General features: G+C 43.5%; 1 protein-coding gene across 10 annotated transcripts; it reads left to right on the top strand.

Annotated features, from left to right (window-relative positions):
- Positions 1–687: 687 nt before the first annotated feature.
- On the top strand, positions 688–21,288 carry FUNDC2 (FUN14 domain containing 2). Of its 10 annotated transcripts, none has more exons than XM_067023628.1 (7): positions 1,102–1,254; positions 5,239–5,389; positions 13,061–13,129; positions 13,324–13,399; positions 13,945–14,007; positions 18,058–18,189; positions 20,759–21,288. In XM_067023628.1, the coding sequence occupies exons 1-7, from the start codon at positions 1,122–1,124 to the stop codon at positions 20,834–20,836; spliced, it is 702 nt and encodes a 233-aa protein (XP_066879729.1). In that variant the 5' UTR covers positions 1,102–1,121; the 3' UTR covers positions 20,837–21,288. The 10 variants fall into 10 exon arrangements, with proteins under 10 accessions (XP_058907269.1, XP_066879734.1, XP_066879730.1 ...); XM_067023627.1 differs by having other exon boundaries at positions 13,939–14,007; XM_067023626.1 differs by having other exon boundaries at positions 13,324–13,403; positions 13,939–14,007.
- The last annotated feature ends 1,633 nt before the right edge of the window (positions 21,289–22,921 follow it).

Genomic DNA, 22,921 nt, shown 5'->3' with positions numbered 1-22,921 from the left:
GCAAACCTTAATGGTTTGCCAAAGAGCACACAACTACCCATTTGTCCTAACCAGACAGTGTCTTAGGCACTGGGTGCAGAGCAGTGAAAAAGAAACAACTGAGAAACGGTAAGCAATACCTGAAAGACAGGAATACCTTACGTATGTTAGGTGAAATAAGTACTGTGCCCAAAAGGAAAGTAAGTAGGAGAAGGGGAAGGAGGGGTGTACCAGGCTGCAATTTTAAATGAGGATGGTCATGGAAGGCGTGCCTGAGAAGCTTACATGTTAGTAAAGGGCCTGTGGCTCATACACCGAGGGCTATAGGGAGCCATGGTAGGGTTCTGAGCAGGGGAGGGTCGCGAGCTCTGGCCGCAGCGGAGAGGATAGGCTTTAGTGGTACAAGGGTAGGAGCAGGTGACCTGTTAACTGAGGGCGAGAAACGACTGTGATTTGGGATGGGGCAGAAGCAGTGGAGTGGCGAGCAGGGCTGGATTCATTGTGAAGGTGGCGCTTCTGCTGGTTGCTGACGAACTGGGTTTGTGCGCTTTGAGAAAGAGGAGTTCAGAATAACAGCAAGGGTTTTGGAAAGGTGGCGTTGCCGTGAACTGAGACGGAGTAACAGCGAATACTTGGGGCTGGGGCGGGGAGGTGCGCCGCGGCACGTGGTTAAAGGGCTCGGCGGGCGCTGCGGGCAGCGAGCGCTTTCCTTTCTGAGCCCGTCTCGGTCACTGTGACTGCGATGTTTCTTAAATGTCTTCTTCCAGTCGCACAGCGTCGGGCACAGAGTGGGCACTGATAAACACGTGCTCAACGTTGACATGAACAACCACTACAAGCCCGCTTTCTTTACCTTTAGTAAAGTAAGGAGTGAAGCACTCTTCACTGGGGAAAGGGCGCGCTGCAGTCACGCACGTGGAATCCCCTTCCAGGCGAGCTGCGAGCTACACTATGTGCAGCGCGGTAACTCCTCCGCGAGAGGCCTTCCGCGCACACGCGTTCCGACGCGCCTGGGGGGGCGGGGCCGCGGGGTTAATGACACCGCCCTTGGCGCCTTGTGAAGCGGCTGCGCGCGGGGAAGGGGACTAGCTGCCCCGCGCCCCGCCCCGCCCCGCCCCGCCTCTTCCGCCGCCGCCGTGGGAATGGAAACATCTACCCCACGTGCCGGAAGCCAGCTAGTGCCGACGGCGGCGCGCCACTCCGCGTCGTACCGAACCGAGCACCTACGGCTGTCATCGCGAGACAAGCTCGCTGAAATGGCCGCAACCAGTCAAGGTAAGGACGGGCGCGCGCCGGTGGCGCCGCGAGGAGCTGACTTCCCGGGCTCCGGAAGGGGACGGGCTCCGCGCCTCCCAGGCCCAGCAGCGCACCTGGGGGGCCCGAGCGCCGCAGGGTCGGGGAGGGCGCCCGGGGCTCGTCTTTGGCCCAGCCACTTCCGAGGTCCGGCCAAGGTCAGTGGCCGGGCTGGAGCCGAACTTGCCCTCGGTGTTGTCTTCGGCCGGGCCCCTCCGCCTTCCGGCCCCGCCCCCGACAGCCTCGGCCTGGAGACATTTTGTCCCTGTTCCCGGAAGCACTCTGGCACCTTGAGACTAAGGCAGCTTCTTTGTCCTTTTGGACTGTCATTTTAAACACACGGCCGGTGTCTTTCCGCGTGCAGGCCGCCTCTACTTGCGCTATTGATGGTTTTGAAAGAGTACACGTGGTATGGTTCTTGGAAATCGCCTATTTAGTCCGCGTAGTGAAGGGAAGAGTCCGTGGAAAAAAAAAAAAAGCCTGTAATAAAATACACAGTGGACCACGTCTTTCAGTCGTGCTTCTTATCCTACTTCTTTGAATGCTTCAGGCTATGTTCAGTTCAGTACTGGCTCACAGAACCATTATCGAAAACTCAATTATATAAATTTAAGATTACATAAAGTATGTTAAAAACAGTGAAAATGCTCAAAATTCATTACTTCCTTATTGTTTGCCATGTTTAGTTATTATCTGTATTCTTGAGGTTATGGACATCTGTTGTGTCTGTGTGGTGGAAATAACGTAGCATGAATAAGCCCTGTCTCTTTCCAGCTCCGCGTTCAGCGCTGTCACACTTCAGTGACGTCACACCCTGGATGTTGGTATACACTAACTAGTCAGCCCTCCCCCCACCCCACCGCGCTTGTGAAACGTTTACCTGGGGACCTCACTGGCGGTCCAGTGGTTACGCCTTCGCCTTCCAGTGCAGGGGGTGCAGGTTCCATCCCTGATCGGGGAACTAAGGTCCCACGTGCCTCCCGGCCAAAAAGCCAAAGCATAAAACAGAAGCAATATTGTAACAAATTCAATAAAAACTTTGAAAATGGTCCAGATTTTTAAAAATCTTAAAAAAAAGAAAAAAACGTTTATCAGCACACCTGAATTGAGGTGACTCAAAGGTGTTGGAGTGCACAACGGAATTATTTTCCTGCAGAGCAGACTGCCCTTATTTAGTTAAAATGTGTAGGTTGCTCAGATATTTGCACCTAGGAAATTGTTGGGAGAAACTTTGAGGCTGACATTAGGAATTTCAATCTTTATCATATTGATGATCACATAATACTGTAATCATTGCTTTCCTGGGCTCACAAGCAAGGCTGCTGACTGGTCGGTTTAGCAGTGTGTGTTGAATGACTGAGTGACTTTGGGTGAACTCAGTGTCTCTGATTTGATCCCTTTTGGATGGAGCCCTCTATTGAGCTAAGGAGCTTGTTAAAATGACATTAAAACAAAACTCAAAACTCATTCTTGTTTTCAGTGATGTTCTTTAACCCAGGGAGGGAGTTTCTTCTTCAACACAGCAGTAATGTTTTGTGGTTACGTTAGAACAAAAATTTTCATTTAACTACTTGTGAGGTCATAGAAGGCCCAGTTCCTTAAACATCCATATTTTGGTTTTGCTAAATTGGTATCTATGGTCCATCTTGAATTAATTCTTCAATTATATTTTGTGTATTGTGTAAAGTAGGGATTGAGGGGTTTTTGTTTGTTTGTTTAGTACACATACCTAATAGCTCTAACACAATTTGTTGAAAGGACTTTCTTTCCCTATTGAATAACTTTGGTGCCATGTGAAAATCAAATGATTGTATGTGTAGATCTACTTCTAGACTATATTCTCTTCCACTGAAATATTTTTATATGCTTAGGTCAGTTCTACACTGTGTCAAATAGGGTACTTTTATAAGTCTTGAAATTAGTTACCTGTGTGTTACTGTAGCTTTATAAGAATTCTTGAAATTCTTTGAACTTTGTTGTTTTTTTCCCCACAATTGTTTTGGCCACTGGTGGCACATTGTATTTTCCTATGTGATTGCAGCAATGTCTCCCCATTCCACATGCTGTTTTTTCCCATGTGACTTTGACACTTCTCCTGCTGAGTACTGGGGTCTATATTCCCTCTTGAATCTGAGTGGAAGTTTGTGACTGTTGTGACAGAATACAGTGGAAGTAACACTGCATGGCTTTGGAGGCTAGGTCTTAAATGGTAATATAGCTTCTGCTGAGCCCTTGAGTTTCCTGGCTCTCTTACTCCCTTTCTTGGGACAGGCACCCTTGACCCTAGCCACAATGCTGTAAGGAAGCCCAAACTAACCCAGAGCAAGGCAGCTTGTATGTATGAATGTAGTAGATGATTCCAGACGCCTGCCTGTAATTCTTCCAGCTGAAGCCACAGACATCATGGAACAGAGATGAGCTGTACCCTGTCTGACTTCCTGATCCATAGAGTCTGGGAGCATAGAAAGTGATTGTTTTGCTCTGTGAATGAAGTTTTGGGGTAATTTGTTGTACAGCCATAGTGACTGGAATGCTACTCTAGGTCCTTTGTACTTCCATATAAATCTTAGAGCCAGCTTCTCAGTTTCTAGATAAAAACTTACTTTTTGATTGAGATTGCAACTCTGCAGTGTTTCCTCATTTACAGTGTAGAGTTCTTTTGCCTCTTTCACTACATTTATGTTCCCACAGAGAGAGGGATTAGACATTTTGTTAACTCTTTCCCTTTTCGGGCAAATAAATCACCCTCTGAGCCTCTACTTCTTAATTACAAAATGGAGTTAATAAATAGTACCTTGTTCTGTACCTACTTTGTTCTGTGGATTTAATTATATATACATGTTTATTCCTTAGCACATTGCCTGGTAAATAGTAACAGCTCAATTAAACGTTACCTCTTTTTTAAACATTTTTATTGGAGTGTAAATGCTTTATAGTGGTGTGTTAGTTTCTGCTTTATGACAAAGGGAATCAGTTATACATATACATATGTTCCCATATCTCTTCCCTCTTGCGTCTCCCTCCCTCCCACCCTCTCTATCCCACCCCTCTAGGTGGTCACAAAGCACCGAGCTGATCTCCCTGTGCCATGCAGCTGCTTCCCACTAGCTATCTACTTTACGTTTGGTAGTGTATATATGTCCATGCCACTCTCTCACTTTGTCCCAGCTTACCCTTCCCCCTCCCTGTGTCCTCAAGTCCGTTCTCTATCCTGCCCTGCCACTAGGTTCATCAGTACCATTTTTTTAGACTCCATATATGTGAGTTAGCATACAGTATTTGTTTTTCTCTTTCTGACTTACTTCACTCTGTATGACAGGCTCTAGGTCCATCCACCTCACTACAAATAACTCAATTTTGTCTTTTTTATGGCTGAGTAATATTCCATTGTGTATATGTGCCACATCTTCTTTATCCCTTCATCTGTCGATGGACACTTAGGTTGCTTCCACGTCCCGGCTATTGTAAATAGAGCTGCAGTGAACATTGTGATACATGTCTCTTTTTGAATTATGGTTTTCTCAGGGTTACCTCCTATCTTTATTATCATGGAGATACACATAGTACTGAGAATTTGTGAATTTGTGGGCTCTTGAATAGTATTGAGTTACTCCTGAAAAGGAGAGGCAAATGAAGAAAACACATTTCATTTAGGATGCATTATTAAGTATTTACCAGTTTTTCCTAGGTCCTTTTGGTTGTTTTTAAATTTCAGGGGAAAAACTAGAGTACCGATTCTAAATTATCTAGGTTTTTTTCCCTCTGAGATATTTGTTCATTTTACTCTGATTTTCAAAAGTTGCCAGTCATAATTTCAGAGTCAGTTTACTCTTTAAAATAAATTAATATTTAGATGTCCTTATTACAGCTGTCTCTGTTTCCTTAAAAATCTCTTAATCTAGGTTAGGGATGTTAGTGATTTATTGTGAAAGTAACTTTTCTTATTCAGTATATTAATTCTTGTAGGAAACTTTGAGGGAAATTTTGAGTCACTGGACCTTGCAGAACTTGCTAAAAAGCAGCCATGGTGGCGCAAGCTGTTTGGGCAGGAATCTGGGCCTTCAGCTGAAAAGTATAGCGTGGCAACCCAGCTGTTAATTGGAGGTGTCACTGGATGGTAAGTGATGTAAAAGATGTCCAGTATCTTTTTTGCATGACTCAGTGTTGGGGTCATAGGAACCATCTCTTTTAACCAATGAAAATACATTGACTTGTGAAATTGATCACTTAATGAATAGTATACATCTAAACATAATGTTAAAGTGCTATTTAATGGTTACACATAGTCAGTGTTTACTACATGCCAGGTACTATTTTAGATATTTATATAGGTATCTCATTTCCTTCTCACAACTCTGAAATTGTTATTGTTATTATCTAACCTCATTTAATAGAATCTAAGGCTTAGAAAGGTTTACTTGACCAGGGCCACATAGTAAGTACTTTCTATCACTATAGATCGCTTTGCATCTTCTAGAATTATATATAAATGGAATTATACAGTATGTATTCTTTTTTGTCTGGCTTCTTTCCCTGAGCATATGAATTTCGAGGTTCATCTGTGCTGTTGTGGGTGTCACTAGCTCGTTCCCTTTTATTGCATACAGTCCACTGTACGGCTGAGCTAGTTTGTTTATCCATTCCCCTTTGATGAATATTGGTTTGTTTGCACTTTGGGGCTAAAATGCTGTTAACATTTGTGTACAAGTCTTTGTATGAACACATATACTTTCATTTCTTTTGGGTAAATATCTAGAAAGAGTTAGGCTGAGTCGTAGTAGTTGAATGTCTTAACTTTTGAAGACCCTGCCAAGCAGTTTTCGAAAGTCTTGTCTCACATCTTACATCTCTCCTGGCAGCGTGTGAGGGTTCCAGTTTCTCTACCTGCTGACTAACACTTGGCATAGTGTCTTTATGTTTTGAAGTATAATTGATTTACAGTGTTATATTAGTTTCAGGTGTGCAGTGTAGTGATTCAGTATTTTTGCAGCTTTATACTCCATTAAAAGTTACTATAAGATAATGGCTATACTTCCCTGTGCTGTGTAATATATCCTTCTTCCTTGTTGCTTATCTATTTTATACATAGTAGTTTTTTGTTTTTTTTTTTTTTTTTTTTTTTGCGTTACGCGGGCCTCTCACCGTTGTGGCCTCTCCCGTTGCGGAGCACAGGCTCTGGACACGCAGGCTCAGCAGCCATGGCTCACGGGCCCAGCCACTCCGCGGCATGTGGGATCCTCCCGGACCGGGGCACGAACCCGTGTCCCCTGCATCGGCAGGCGGACTCTCAACCACTGCGCCACCAGGGAAGCCCTATACATAGTAGTTTGTACCTCTTACTCTCCTCCCCATCTCATGCCCCTCCCCCTTCCCTCTCCCCACTGGTAACCACTAGTTGGTTTTCTGTATCTTTCAGTCTGTTTCTGGCATAATGTCTTTTTGGTTACAACCATCCTAGTGGCTGTGAAGAGATATCTCATTGTGGTTTTAATTTACATTTTCCTGATAAATAATGATGTTGAGTATCTTTTCATGAGCTTATTTTTGCTATCCATATGTCTTTGGTGAGGTATCTGTTTAGATATTTTCTGCATATTTTTATTGAGGTTTTCTCTCACTGCTGAGTTGTGAGAGTTCTTTATGTATTCTGGATACAAGTCTTAGATATGTGATTTGCAAATATATTCTTCTACTCTGTAGCTTATTATCTTGACAGTGTCTTTCAAAGAACAGAAGTTCTTAATCTTGACATGCAATTTATCAACTCTCTGTTTTATAGCTCTAGCTTTTGGAGTCATGTCTGACAATATTTGCCTAATCCAGGGTCACCAAGATTTTCTTCTTTGTTTTCTTCTATATGGTATATAGGTTTAGATTTTTCATTTATTTCCATGATCCATTTTGGTTTACTTATTGTATATGTTGTAAGGTAGGAATCCAAGGTCTTTTTTTGGCATATGGATATCTGATTGTGCCCACGTGATATGTTGAAAGACTATACTCCTCTACACTGAATTGCCTTTGTACTTAATGGTGAAAATCAATTGACTATATGTCTTCTTTGTTAAACTGATTTGTGTGTCTTGGCGCTAATATCACACCGCTTTGATTACTGTAACTTTATAATAAGTCATGAATCAGGTAGTGTAAGTCTTACAACTCTGTTGCTTTTCAGAGTTGATTTGACTGTTCTAGGTACTTAGCATTTTCATATGAATTTTAGAATCAGCTTGCTGCCGATTTCTACAAAAAGCCTGGTGAGATTTTAACTGGGATTGCATTGATCCACAAACATGGTTTATCTCTCCATTTGACCGCACCACGCAGCTTACAGGATCTTAGTTCCCCGACTAGGGATTGAACCCACACCCTCAACAGTGAAAGCTCTGGGTCCTAACCACTGGACTGCCAGGGAATTCCCTGTTTAGGTTTCTTTTAATTTCTCTCAACAATGCTTTGTAGGCAGGTCTTTCACATCTTATATCAGATTTATCCCTAAATATTTCATATTTTTGATGTTATTGTAAATGTTATTACTTTTTAAATTTCACTTTCTCATTGTGCATTGCTTATATTATAGACACAAGAGGGAAGAGATATGGGAACATATGTATATGTATAACCAATTCACTTTGTTGTAAAGCAGAAACTAACACACCATTGTAAAGCAATTATACTCCAATAAAGATGTTAAAAAAAAGAAATGCAATTGATTTTTGTATATTGATCCTGTATATTGCAATCTTGCCAAAGTCACTTATTAGTTTGCAGAGTTTGGGGGTCCCTAAGACCCCCATCATATCATGTTTGATAACTCCCTAGGAGAATCCACAGAACTCACTGAGAGCTGGTATACTCATGGTTACGATTGTTTTACAGCAAAAGGATACAGATTAAAATCAGCCAAGGGCTTCCCTGGTGGCGCAGTGGTTAAGAATCTGCCTGCCAATGCAGGGGACACGGGTTGGAGCCCTGGTCTGGGAAGATCCCACATGCCGCGGAGCAACTAAGCCCGTGCGCCACAACTACTAGAGAGAAGCCCGCGTGCTGCAATGAAAGATCCCGCATGCCACAATGAAGGATCCCAAGGGTTGCAACTAAGACCCAACACAAGCATAAATAAATAAATAAATAAATAAATATTAAAAACAAAATCAGCCAAAGGAAGAGGCACATGGGGCAAAGTTCAGGAAAGTGGAGTCTGTATGTTTAAAATGGGTTTCTTGGGACTTCCCTGGTGGTCCAGTGGGTAAGACTGTGTTCCCAATTCAAGGGGCCCGGGTTTGATCCCTGGTCGGGGAGCTAGATCCTGCATGCATGCCACAGCTAAGAAGTTCGCACCGCATGCCGCAACTAAGAGCCCACATGCTGCAGCTAAGAAGTCTGCATGCCACAACTAAAGATCCCACATGCTGCAGCTAAACATGCTGCAAGGAAGATCCCCAGTGCTGCAACTAAGACCTGGCGCAGCCAAGATAAATACATACATGCATACATAAATATTTTTTAAAAAACAGTTCTTTAAAATGGGTTTCTTATAGGCAGCATATAGGTGGGTCTGCCTTTTTTTTAATCCAATTTTACAATCTTTTCATTTTAATTAGGGTGCTTAGACTATCTACCTTTAAGTTTATCTTTGTTATCATTGGGTTTAAATTTACCATCTTGGTGTTCTGTTCTTTTATTTTTTTTGGATCAGATATACGTGTGTGTAATAAAAATAGGTATACCGCGTATGTGTTATATATATTTAAAAAAAATTAAGGTGAAATTTACATAACATGAAACCAACCATGTTAAAGTGTATAATTCAGTGGCATTTAGTACATTCACACCTTTGTGTAACCACTGCCTCTCTCTAGGTTCAAAACATTTTCATCACCCCAAATAAAGCCCCATCCCCGCTGAGCACTTACTCCCCGTTCTCCCCTCTCCCCAGCCCCTGGCAACCATCTGTCTGCTTTCTGTTTCTATGGATTTACCTATTCTGGATATTTTATATAAATAGAATCATACAATATGTGACCTTGTATGTCTGGCTTCTTTCACTGAGTGTCATGTTTTGTTTTGGTTTGGTTTGTTTGGGACCGCACCGAGTGGCATGTGGGAACTTAGTTCCCCGACCTGGGATTGAACCTGTGCCCCCTGCAGTGGAAGCAGGGTGTCTTAACCACTGGGCTGCCAGGGAAGCCCCCAGAGCATCGTGTTTTTGATGTTCATTCACGTTGCAGTGTGTGTCAGGACTTCTTTCCTTGTCAAGGCTACATCTCACCAACACTTATTATTTTCGTCAAAAAAACATTTTAGGGCTTCCCTGGTGGCGCAGTGGTTGAGAGCCCGCCTGCCGATGCAGGGGACGCGGGTTCGTGCCCCGGTCCGGGAGGATCCCACATGCCGCGGAGCGGCTGGGCCCGTGAGCCGTGGCCGCTGCGCCTGCGCGTCCGGAGCCTGTGCTCCACAACGGGAGAGGCCACAACAGTGAGAGGCCCGCGTACCGCAAAAAAACAAAACAAAACAAAACAAAACAAAAAAACAAAAAAAACAAAAAAACCCCATTTGATTATAGCCATCTTAGTGGCCATGACATGGGTGTGAGGTGGGGACTGACGATGCTGAGCATCTTTCATGTGTTTGTCGGCCGTCTGTACGTCTGCTTTGGAGAAATTGAGTGGTTTGTCTTTCTGTTCTTGAGTTGTAAGAATTTTTTATATGTTTTTGATATTAGATTCTTACCAGACATGATTGCAGATATTTTCTTCTATTCTTTAAGTTGTCTTTCCACTTTCTTGATAATGTCCTTTGATGGACAAAAGTTTTTAATTTTGATGAAGTCCAGTTTATTCGTTCTCTTTTGTTCTTTTGTTGCTTGAATCACATATTTTTCATAATTCTGTTTATGCCCCTTCTTGGTTTATTACCTATGTCTCTTAATTGTGTAATTTTAATGGTTGCTTTAGGGTTTATAGGATGTATCTTTTACTTATCACAGTCTATCATCAAGAGATATACCACTTCAGGTAGAGTGTAATGCTCTTACAGCAGTATACTTCTGGGACTTCCCTGGTGGTCCAGTGGTTAAGACTCTGCCTTCCAATGCAGGGGGTGTAGGTACCATCCCTGGTCAGGGAGCTAGGATCCCACATGCCTCACAGTCAAAAAACCAAAAACATAAATCAGAAGCAGTATTGTAACAAATTCAATAATGACTTCAAGAATGGTCCACATCAAAAAAATGTTTAAAAAAATAAAACAGTATACTTCCATTTTACCCTTTTACCCTTGGTTTACATTGAGAAATACATTTAACTTTTACAGTTTTTCATTAAATACTTAATTCTTATATTTTTAAATAATGAAAATGAAACCTTTCATATTTACCCTTATAGTTTATTTCTTGTGCTCATCATGCTTTTGTGTGTATCCAGATTTCCATCTGGTATCATTTTCCTCCACTTTTAACATTCTTTGTATTTTTGGGCTGCTGGTGATGATTTATTTTTCAGCTTTTGTATATCTGAGAAAGGTCTTCATTTCATCTTTGTTTTTTGAAAGATATTTTTACTGGGTATAAAATTCTAGATTGACAGGGTTGTTTCTTCCCCCAGTACTTTAAAAATGTTCATTATCTTTTGTCTTGCATTATTTTCTATGAGAAATGTGCTATCTCTGAATTTTATTCCTCTGTACCTAATATGTCCCTCCCCCCGTCTTTCAGGCTGCTTTTAAGATATTTATCATTTGTTTTGTGTTTTGAGTTCATTAAGCTGTTTAGATCTATCAATTTACAGTTTTCATCAAATTTAGAATATTTTCTCATTATTTATTCAAATATTTTCTATCCTTCAACAGTTCTAGTTAGACATATTACACTGCTTGAAATTTTCCTGTAGTTCACTGACACTGTTTATTTTTTTAACTTTATTTTGAGATAACTGTAGATTCACAGGTACTTGTTAAAAATAATCCAGAGAGCCTGTGCACCACAACGACCGAGCCTGCGCTCTAGAGCCCGTGAGCCACAACTACTGAAGCCTGCGTGCCTAGAGCCCGTGCTCTACAACAAGAGAAGCCACCGCAATGAGAAGCCCGTGCACCGCAACAAGGAGTAGCCCCTGCTTACCGCCACTAGAGAAAGTCCGCGCGCAGCGGTGAAGACCTAATGCAGCCAAAAATAAATAAAAATAAATAAATAAATTTTTTAAAATGCAAGAAAAATAAAAAGATCCAGAGAGCCCATCCTGCAGTTTTCCCCATTGTATAACTGTTGTTCAATATTACAACCACGTTCATGTATTTTTCTGTTTCATTTTGATAGTTTTTATTGCTATGTCATGTTTACTAATCTTTACTTCTACAGTATCTAAACTGCTGTTAGTTCTATCAAGTATGTGTTCATCTCAGACATATAGTTTTCATCTGTAGAAGTTTGATTTGTATCCTTTTAAAATATGTTCCTTGTCCCTACTTATTATGTGGAATCTTTCCTCCAGCTTCTTGAACATGGAATACAATCATAATAACTTTTGATGTTTTTGTCAGCATTCTGTCATTTGTGCCATTTCTAGGTTGCTTTCAGTTGATTTCATTTTTCATCATTATGGGTCTGTTTTCCTGCTTTGCCCACCTCTGGTAGTTTTTAGTGGGATGGTAGTATTGTGAATTTTACCTTATTGGGTGCTAGATATCTTTTTTATTCTTATGTAATTGAGTCTTGATTCTTGTTCTGGGACACATTTACACATGGCTTTAAAAAAATTCCACATGTGTTCTGTACCTTACTCTATAGAACTAATTTTAAAGGTAAAATTAAAAGAGACTGAGAAGAAAATTGCTGGAGTTTATATATACTTCATTTTTTTCTCCCAGATTTCTTTGGAGGGGAAAAACACCTTTATCCATGTTAGGTTTTTGAAAAAAAGATTGGAGAAATAAGAGCTAGTTAACGATCCAGTTGGTTGCCTTTATCTTGAATGAATCTTAGCTGCAAAATGTCCGTCAATGCCTTCACGTGAGGGACTTAGGGCCAGTGGATACAGGACACAGGCAGTTTACTTCCGCTTATAATCACATTTAAGAATTAAGATGGGTCCTACAGTTTATTTACTAGTTCTAGCACTCCTCCAGTTTAGGAGACCCTTCTGAGATACACCTATAGCTTCGGTTTAAAAACATTTAAAAATCCTTGTGAGGCCCTCCAGGCAATGTTTTATTGATATTGATATATTTTTTCTCCTACTGAAGTGTACCAAGCAGCAGGTGGTAGAAAATGGGGGCAGAGAGGTGAATGGAGCCTAGATGTGAGTGTAGGGCTTTATAAGCCATCTTCAGGGCAGAGTTGCCTGTCCAGAGCCATGGGGTAAGTGTTTTAGGCCTTGCTAGTCACCTGCTCAGCTCTGCTGTTGTAGTGAGAAAGCGGCTGTGGACAGTATGTCAGGAGTTGGTGTGGCCGTGCGCCTGTGAAACCTGGTTTACAGACAGAGGCAGCAGGCCAGCTGGGCTCCCCCGCCATGGTATGTTTGCTGGCCCTTGTTTTAGAAGGACCATACGTTGAGAATAGACTCCAGGGGGCTAAATGGAGGCCAGGGAACCAGAGAAGAAGCTCTAACAGTGATGGCGCTGAGAGCCAGTCCCTCGTCCCGAGCGGCCACTCTGGCCTCACACGCGGTCATGGGTTCGCTCACTTCACCAGGAGTTCTCAGGGCTGCCCCCTCCCTGCCGCCATTTCCCTTTCATATCGCCGACCCGAGTCTCTACTTTATCCTTTCCTTTGTTCATCCATTCTCCACAGCGTAGCAGAGTCATCTTGTAAACACACGGCTTGGGAGCTTAAGGGATTTGCTCAAGACCACGAAATGAAGTGAGTAGTGGAGCTAAGATCTGAGTTAGCGTCTTTCTGAGGCCGGAGCCTCTGCCGTTTCCTTGTTCTGGAGGGACAGGCTGTATGTGCCTGGAGTAGGAAGGAGTGGAGCACCCCAAGGTAAGTAGGCTCTGCATGTTGCTAGAAGTCCATGCTTGTGTTTGTCTGACAGCTTGTTAACTTGGTTTTTGTAGGTGCACTGGTTTCATATTCCAGAAGGTTGGAAGGTTGGCGGCCACAGCTCTGGGAGGTGGATTTTTCCTGCTGCAGGTCTGTACGTGGAGTCTTTTCCTGGCCGTCCTCACACACAGTCCGGGCTCTTTTACTTTAGACAGTTTCACGCACCTTTTGAAATGCTAGTAACCTTTTGAGTCAGACTTCTTCAGTTACTAGGTGGATTACACTTTGTCATTTATAACATGGGGACACGTGCCTATTCCTTACCGTAGCTCCCTTCCACGATTTTCAAGACCGCTTGAAATAGGAAGCAAGTGTGATTTCAGAAATCCCAGGTGTGATGCAAGTGCCCTGTGACATGATTTATTCTTAGACACTAAGTCGATGAGAGACATGAGGTCTAAATGACACTGGTCAGATGGCCTCTGCTGGCCCTTGGCGTGGAGTTTGTTTTTGAGCCACTGGCTGCTGGTTCCCCGAGGCTGCTGTCTGTGTACAGTTGGTTTGCAAACTTGACTCCGCACTGGAATCACCTGGGAATTTTATAAAACGCTGATGCTTGGCGCCTGCCCCCCACCTCTGTCTGATTTCACGGACGGTAGGCCTGCTTGTATATCGGAATATTTTTAAAGTTGCAGGTGATTCTGAGGTGCAGCCAAGCTGGAGTGTCCGGATCCGCAGCTCTTTGTCCCCTCTCGAAGGTAGCAACCCTCATTTTAGCAAGGTGGTCCCACGTTAGAATCACAATTTGAGTGAGTTTTCCAGATGTGTCAGGTGAAAATGAAGCGTGTGAAGAGGCCAGAAGAGGCCCACTCATGACTGGTGGGCCGGGGCGGGTGTGGTACAGCATCCTTTTTTTATCATCTCAGTTTCTGTGCATCAGCAGTTCGCGGAGGGGAGGGTGGGCGCTTGGGCTGGCAGCCTCAGGGGGTTCTAGCCAGAGGTGACTGGAGCTGGGTGAGCAGGGAGCTGGGGCGGGTCCAGGCCTCTCCCTCCCCTCCCTCACTCGGGTCTCGGCTCCCCTTGCGGCCTCGGTGCTCCAAGCGCCCTTGTTTCAGAAACATGGTGCGAGCTGCCCGCCCTTTCCTGCCCAGGCCTGGGAACTCCACAGCATCCTGCTTGTGACTAGCAAGGCACCAGCAGCTGCCCCCAGACCCGTTCCCTGTGTAGCTGCTTGGCTCCCTCCCTGTGGCTGTTAGCAGACAGGCCCCTCCTCACCCCTCCCGTTGCCTTCTGGGTTGCAGCCACCTTTCCTTCCTCGCACCCCTTCAGATGCAAGTGCAGTGACAGCTCTCTTGCACTAGACCCACAGCCCTGTTCTGTCCCTGTGGTTTCCCTGAGTATTGCTTTGAAATCGCTGTGAATCGTATGCATATTGCCTTGCAATGCATTAATCCGAGTGCACCCTCTGTTTCTTTTGTGGGTTCTGACTGACAGAAGTAACGGGCATTAGAGTAATCTCCAGGAAGGACCCTCGCGCTGGGATTCTGGGATTGCTTGGGTCAGATGTGCAAGGGGTGCAGTGCAGGTGGGACATGGGGGTCTGTGCCCCGTCTCCAGGGTATTCACGATGTCGGGAGATCAGGGGTGTGGTTTGTCAGAAGGATCCAGTGTCCTTTCTTTCATCCGGATTGTCGTCCCAGCAGCATTTAGTGAATAAGTCTTCCTTTTCTCAATATTTGTACAGTTGCCTTTATCATATGTCCAAGTTCATATATGTGTGGCTCTGACTCTACTTTCTGTATATCTACTGAGCCTTGATGGCTGGCAAGACAGGTTCCTCCTCGTAGTCTTCAGGATCGTATGGCTGCTTTTGTACTTTTGCTCCTCCATCTAAATTTTAGAACAGGCTTGTCAATTCCTTTCAAAGATTCTGTTTAAATTTTGATTGGGGGACTTCCCTGGCAGTCCAGTGGTTAAGACTCCGTCCACGCTGCTATTGCAGGGGGTGCGGGTTTGATCCCTGGTCGGGGAACTAAGATCCCGTGTGCTGCACGGTGCACCCCAAAAGAGGGGAAGAAAGGTAGGAAGAAAAATGTTTGACTGGAATTGCATGGGAACCATATAGATAAATTGGGGGAGAATTCGTATCTTTTATGATACTGTGTCGTCCAGCTGTGAACACAGGCTTTCTCTCCATTTAGTTGGGTCTTCTTTAATGTCTTTGCCTAGACTTGTATTATTTTTTCCATGTAGATCTTGTCCATCCGTGGTTCAGTTTTATTCCTCGATACCTTGTAAGAGCTTTAGTTGCTCTTGTGCTTTTCCCCAGGCCCTCACCCTGAGCCCTAAAGCTGTCTCCCAGTTGGCCTCAGAGTGACACAACTACTGGTGTAGAACATCTTTTCGTGTGTTTGTTTACTGTCCAGATCTCCTGTTTGGTGAACTGTCTGTCCAGGTCTTTTTGCTTTTACGTCGCGTTGTGTGTTTCTGTACGTTTTCCGCTGCCTGCTAATCTGCATGTCTTCCCCGGCGCCACGCCGACTTGATTTGCTGTAACATCAGGTAGTGTGATTCCTCCAACTCTGTTCTTTTTAGAACCAGCTTGTTTACATGTCTATAAAACATCTTGCTGGCATTGGGATTGCAATAACTCTGGCTTAATCATTTCTCTTTGAGTTGTTTCTTCAACAGACATTTTGTAGTTTTCAGTGTACAAATCCTATATGATTTTTGTTTACATTCGTACCTATTCGATTATTTTGCAGCTATTGTAAAATCGTAACTTTCATTTCCATTTCCAATTCAAATTGCTAGCGTATAGAAATACAAGTTATTTTGTGTGTTTATCTTGTAGTGTACAGCCCAGCTAAACTCGCTTTTTGTGTGTAGGAGTTTTTGTTTGCTTTTTGTTGGATTCTTTGAAATTATGTAGACAAACATGTCTACAAATAGTGACATTTTGACTTCTTCCTTTCTGATCTGGGTGCTTCTTACCTTATGTTCTTCCTCGTTGCACTACGACTTCATTTCCAGTACAGTGTTGAATAGGAATAGAGACAGTAGACATCCTGGCCTTTTTGTTAACATTGGATGAAAGTATTCAGTCTTTCACCAGTAAGTATGATTGACGTTAGCTGTATGTTTGTAGATGCTCTTTATCAAGTTGAGGAAGTTCTCCCTGTTTCTGTTTTTCCAAGAGCTTTTACAGGAATGTGTGTTGAATTTTGTCAGAATGTTTCTGAGTCCTGCCCGAAGTCTAGGCCAGGTGATACCTTAGCAAATATGGGAAGTACAGGGCTCTGGGCTTCTCCGGTGAGATGCTCTTGTTTTCTTCGGAGCCCCCAAGTAGCTGTTCAGTGTAATTCGTCCTGGGGGAGAGACAGGGTGGAGTTACAGAATCGGAACTTGAATGTGGCGTACGATTTTTGAGATTGTTATGTTGCTGCTGCAAGTAGTCTGTTCTTTTTAGTACTGAGCAACGTCTTGTTGTGTGAACATGACACAATTTGCTTATTCATTCATGTGTGGACGGACATTTGGTTTATTTCCAGTAAAGCTGCTGTGACAAGAGCTGCCCTTCTGGGTATAGCATAATGGCACGTGCAGTTTCAGTGTTGGCGGATGATGCCAGACGGCTCTCCCAAAAGGCTGCTCGTAAACACTCGCAGTAAGGGTGTGATGGGAGCGTCCGTTTCCCACATCCTTACCAACACTGTATATTTTCAGTATTTTAATCATCTCCAATCTGATAAAAAAAAGTCTAGTAACTCATGAATTTGAGCGTTAATTTCCTTGATTACTTGTGAAGTTGAACTTTTCCCTTTCGTTGGCCACTTTCTTTTGTGAGTTGCCTTTACCCGTTTTTCAAATGGGTTTTTTTTCCTTACTGATCTCGAGAAGAATTTCACTTTTTATAAGTATTACTGTTTCGTTTATTAGCTATATTGCAGAGATTTTCTGCAGCCTGCTTTGGGTGACTGATTAGCTGGCTGGTGCTGTTAACTAAAAGAGAGACCAGAGGGAGCGCGACAGCGCCGGGGGGAGCTGGCTACAGACAGAGGAGGGGAATTGCCGTTTCCGGTGTTTTGAGCTGTCCGGGGAGATGTGACTTATCGTATCAGAAATTTGGAGGAGAGAAGTGATACACATGGAGGGCTGACTGATGCCGAATCAGTCTCTTCGTTCCCTGGGTGACCCTAATCCGCCAGGAAACTCCAGGTGTGAATGAGTTTTACCCTGTTCGCACGTGCTTTATGAAATCCTTCTCGCTGAGCGTGTGTGTGCGCGCCTGCTGTCTGGAGCAGGGGAAGGAGGCGTGCTCTGTGGGCGTGTTTGGGTGTGCTTCCCCCTTACGGGAGCGGAGCTAGCTCATGACAAGTCTCTGTGGTTTCTTTCCGAGCAGCGGTGATTGCCACGTGACACCCTGGCCCTGTTCACATTGTAGAGAGACTCAGGCTTACGTAGCCTTTGAGGTTTCTTTACCTTACATCTTGACTTCCAGTTCTGATTTTCATTTACCATTTAATTTTTTTAAGCTAACTTAACATTTTATAGAGATGGGTAAGAGTATAACTAAAGTAAAGGAGTTGCCGGCAGTCTTTGAAGGCCAGTGTGTGGGTTTCTGTTGCCAGGCATAGGGCCTTGGGCATAGGATGGGCGCTGAGTAGCTGTGGAGTGAAGGTCATTGTAATACAAAAAACCGGATGGCAAATACCTCCAAAGACAGGAACTCAGAAGGATTTTTGGTAACATATTTCAGTGATTTATCCCGTGTTTCTCCTTTCTTGCTGTTGTCTTTTCAACTAAAGGTCGCCAACCATACCGGCTACATCAAAGTGGATTGGCAGCGGGTAGAGAAGGACGTGAAGAAAGCCAAGGAGCAGCTGAAGATCCGCAACAGCAACCAGATACCTACGGAGGTCAAAAGCAAAGCAGAGGAGGTGAGACTTGTTTGGTTCCTGTGCGGTGTGTGAAGGGTGCAGACAGCTCTGTGTGCACAAAACTGGGGTAGACACACCAGTACGTCAGCCTCAGGTGGAATATCCTCACCTCAGCGGCATTTTAAAAGCTTAAACCTACAAGGACCAAGGACCCGTAGGTTTGGTGACTTTTATTGCTGAGGGAGTGCAAAGTGCTACGGGCACATATGTGCTTTGAGCAACGCTTGAACAAGTTCTTGTTGGGCTGGGAGCAGCAAGTGAGGAGGAGGAGCGTGTACCTTTTACAGCCACTCTGATCATTTTGAGTCACATTTTTGTCTCCATACACACACTTCTCTGAAATGTCCAGAATGTGTAGCCCAGGGGTGGACAAGCTTTTCTGGTAAAGGGCCAGGTGGTACATGTTGGCATCTCTGTAGGCATTGTGATCTCTGTCACAACTACTGAACTCCAGTGTGTACCATGAAAACAGCCATAGACGAGGCGTAGGCAGGTGGGTGTGGCTGTGTTGCAATGAACGTTTATTTAAAAATAGGTGACTGGCTAGATTTGGCCCATGGGCTGTAGTTTGCTACCTCTGATCTAAGGCATAAAATCAGGTCAGATTATACTGGAGGGACAGGAGAAGGGCTTCTTTTTTAAAATGATGTATTTTGTTACTTCTTTATTACCTTTGGAAAAATGTCAAATGTCCCAAAGATATAAGTGCACTTAACCGGGGAGAAATAAACCAGGATCAAGGTGTCCGGAAGGTGCCTGGTTAAACCTACAAGGACCAAGAGAACAGGAAGGGAATACCAGGAGACAACAAATATTAGCAAATGTTTGCAAGTTGGAAAGCAGATGGACGAGTGGTAGATGACTTAGCAGAGGGCCTTCCCTGGTCCGGCGGCTAAGACTCCGCGCTCCCAGTGCAGAGGGCCTGGGTTCAATCCCTGGTCAGGGAACTAGATCCCACGTGCCGCAACTAAGAGATCCCACAACTAAAAAAAAAAAAAAAAAAAAAAAAGATCCCACATGCCACAACTAACAACCTGGCGCAACCAAATAAATAAATATATTTTTTTAAAAAATTGACATTCCCTTTAAAGAAGAAACAAACAAGAAAAAGAGGATTCGGTGTGGTGGTGAATGCTCAGCCAAAGGTGTCCATTGCCAGAATACTACTCAGCCATATAAAAGAACGAAATCCTACTGTAGAGCACAGGGAACTCTATTCAATCTCCTGTGATAAACCATCATGGGAAAGAATATGAAAAAGAACGCATATACGTGTAGAACGGAATCACTTTGCTGCACAGCAGAAATAAGCACAACATTGTAAATCAGCTACACTGCAATGAAAAAATGAGCACATCTTACTTTATGTAAATTATACCTCAGTAAAGTATAGTAAAATGGAAAAGTTCAAAAAGAAGAACAAAAAACCCCTCAAATAAATAAATTTTTTATAAAAAAAGCTGTCCATTGTCCAGAGTGGAATGCGGCATTTGTGCACTTAGATAAGCCCTTCCTCCTCCCTCCCTCCCTCCCTCCCCTCCCTCCTCAAGCTCAAGGTTATGAAACTTACACTCCTCTCACTTCAAATTTTTTTTTATTTTTCAGACATTTACAGAAGTAATACATGATTGTTGAAAACTTCTTTAATGATACAGGAATGTAATAAAAAGTATAAGGTTAATGTTTGATTAGAACCAACTGTTGCCTTACAGTGGGCACTTATTATAAACTAACCAGAAGGTTTGGAATTGGTTCATTCCACAAATGTTTGTAGTATCCCTCTTTGTGGCCTGGCCCTCTCACAGGACCCAGGGAGAGTGGCTGGTTCCCCCTGAGAGCCCGTAGTCGTATGTGGGGGGCAGGAAATGGAAATGTTCAGGTCAGTGTTTAGCAGCAAGGAGGCCATTGGTGATTTCTGCGAGAACAGTTACAGTCGGGTGGTGGAGTTGAGAGCCAAGGTGTAGCAAGTTGAGGAATGAGTAGAGATGATGAATGAAGTTATGTCGGGAAATTGTATGATTTTTTTCATTCCTCCTGAGGGTAGATGGCAAGAGACAGTGCGTCAAATAGGGAAATATAGTTCCAGCCAAGTTGGGGAGGAGTGAAGACACAGGCCCAGTGGGAATGAGGGGGCTTGAGGGTCCCAGGAGGCTGGGTGGTGGAGTGGGAAAGGTCGGGGTGGGGTCAGGGAGATGAACCCCTGTACTTAAGTTCAGGAAACCAGTAGGCCACGCTACAGGGTGTGTTCCCCTCGTGAATCCTTTTCTACGCTAGCACTTGGGGTGGAGGTCGATAGAGCACGTGCATGGGGAGCTGTAGGGATGTGAGAAAATAAGGCCTCGGAGGAGGGTGTACGGATAGATGGAAAGACGCGCGGGCGGGAGGAACGTGTGGTGCCTTCTCTCTTTGCAAAGTCCCGCCTGCAGAGCATGCCTTGAATGTGATCACTGCGCGCTAGCGCCCCGCCACTACCTTACCCAAAGACATGTCATCTCACCTTCTGATCTGCGTCCTGCTTCCTAATAATATCCTCAGCAAAGTAATCCCTTGTGCTATCTTCTGTTCCTAGGTGGTGTCGTTTGTGAAGAAGAATGTTCTAGTGACTGGTGGATTTTTCGGAGGCTTTCTGCTTGGTATGGCATCCTAAAGAGGATGACTTCACTTCCTTATTCCTGGCTTTTCCAGCCAGCAGCCTTTCACTCCATCATAGGATAGCAAGTCTCTCCTCTTCGTCCTCTTCTCCCTCTTCTCCCATGCCTTCCTTCCTGCCATGGCGTATCTGAATGGCTTCTGTAGGCATCTGTTGGTACAAGTGGATAACAGCCCCACCATGACCTTGACGGCAACGGAAGAGACAGTGGACATTGACCCTTCTCCCAGCACACTCCCCCTTGACTAATCTGTAGGTCAGCAGGAATATTCCTTTCTCCCCCTATGTAAGATACTTACCAGAACATGGTACAAGGTGGCTCACCATGGAGCGTGAGTGGATCCTCAAAGGTTGTCCCAAACTTGACTTGGAAAAGAAATAAGCGTATAAGATACCTTACTATGTTCTTCATGGAAAGGAACTGAATACATTTGCCTTTAAGCATGAAAGATTTTGGTATCTTGGTGTCTACTTTTGTAGTAGATTTTAGGTTACAGAACGAGAACTACTTATACTGGCTCTAATTATCCTGACAAAATGGCAGCATGTGCGCTACAGTTGAAATATCTGCATACGGATTGAACTTGTTCTAAAGATACATATGCTGAGCTGAAGGTATTGTGGGAAGGTCTTTGGGAAACCAACCAATAGATACATTTAGGATGGTCAGACTTAGTGAATCACTTAGAGGCATTCAGGTATTATCTAGGGATGTATTCCATCCATCATACAGGATAATGCATCTCATGATGGTTTCTAAAGGATTTATTTATGGTAAAATAAGTGACTTTAGGTGGAAGAGGGAAGAAGCTCTGGGATTTTTGTTTAATAGGAAAGGTTTTAAGCTTTGAAATGTGAAATATTCTTTACCTCGTCAAAACATCAGGGGTAGCCATAGCGCCTCTGTGCCAGTTCTACTATTTATCCAGTTGGTATGAAATATATAACGTTTGAACCAGAGTTTTCAAATGGTGACATTCCACACATTAAGAATTGAGAACAGTAGCAACAGCACATGTGAAATAAGTTATTTCTATCATCAAAGGTAATGTGCTGTCTCAGGATGACCCCAACTCTTAGAATTTCTCTTTAAAATAAAAGTTTATAGATATACCCATGCTTAGAAACTTAACACATTTTTCTGTAATGGCCTTCTATTGTACCATCTAGGAGACCCACTGCAGGAAGGCAAGGCTTGTGTCTTCACCATTATATCCATGGAGCCAAGCACTTAATAAGAACTCAGTATCTGTTGAATATATGAATAATGAGCTCATAGAAAAGTATCTGGAAAAGGCACTGAGCCACAGGATTTGTGATACTTTATGAGTTCTGAAAATTCAGAAAACTTGGAATTAACTTCTTAAACTTGCAGGTGATCCTTTGCAAAATGTATGTTTTTAAGGCCTTCCTTTTAAAGTGTTTGCCTTTTAACTTACCTTAGGAATGATGTATTGAATTTGGAAATTGTAGCTACTAGTGGATGTGTGGAATGTTTTAGAATTCATCCATTTGCATTTTTCTCCTTGTAGTATTTTAAGGCAACATTGTTTTGCTTGTAACATGTATGAATTATATACAAATCATAATGGTATTAGCCATGTCGTTCCATATTTTTGTAGAAGAACTCAAAATTGTTTTCACTTTTTATTATGGAAACATTCAAACGTACATAAAAATACAGAAAATAGTACAATGACCCCCATGTGTCCATCACCTGCCTATAATGATCATCAAATTATAGCTTGTTCTATCAGTCGTTTTGAAACAAATACCAAATGTGTCATTGTATTATATTTTGGTATGTGTCTGTAAAAGGTAAGAACTCATCTTACGAATCATCAGTGCAGTACCCACCCTATTATCATACCCATCTGACCCCACCCAGACCAGTGGAATAGGGGCTGCGGGTAGTGGGGTGGGGTGGGGTGGCCTTTCTCCATCTCTTTTTCCTGCGGTGGTTGGCGATGACAACGACGAGCAGCTTTTGCCCTGAGCTGCTCTGAGCGCGTTGTAATCGATAATAGACTGAAGTAAGGTTCTAGCTCCCACCCGAGGGACGTGCTTGAGGTCAGCGTTACG

This window comes from Kogia breviceps, chromosome X, assembly GCF_026419965.1.
Source record: "Kogia breviceps isolate mKogBre1 chromosome X, mKogBre1 haplotype 1, whole genome shotgun sequence".
Lineage (NCBI taxonomy): Eukaryota > Metazoa > Chordata > Mammalia > Artiodactyla > Physeteridae > Kogia > Kogia breviceps.
The sequence above is the reverse complement of the archived record's forward strand: the minus strand, read 5'-3'. Positions and strand labels throughout refer to the sequence as shown.

Coding starts and splice junctions, on each gene's coding strand:
- FUNDC2 (XM_067023626.1), top strand. CDS start 1,122: ATGGAAACATCTACCCCACGTGCCGGAAGCCAGCTAGTGCCGACGGCG. Junction 5,390..13,060: donor ATTGGAGGTGTCACTGGATG/GTAAGTGATGTA, acceptor CATTCTCCACAG/CGTAGCAGAGTCATCTTGTA. Junction 13,404..13,938: donor ATTTTTCCTGCTGCAGGTCT/GTACGTGGAGTC, acceptor ATATTTTTAAAG/TTGCAGGTGATTCTGAGGTG.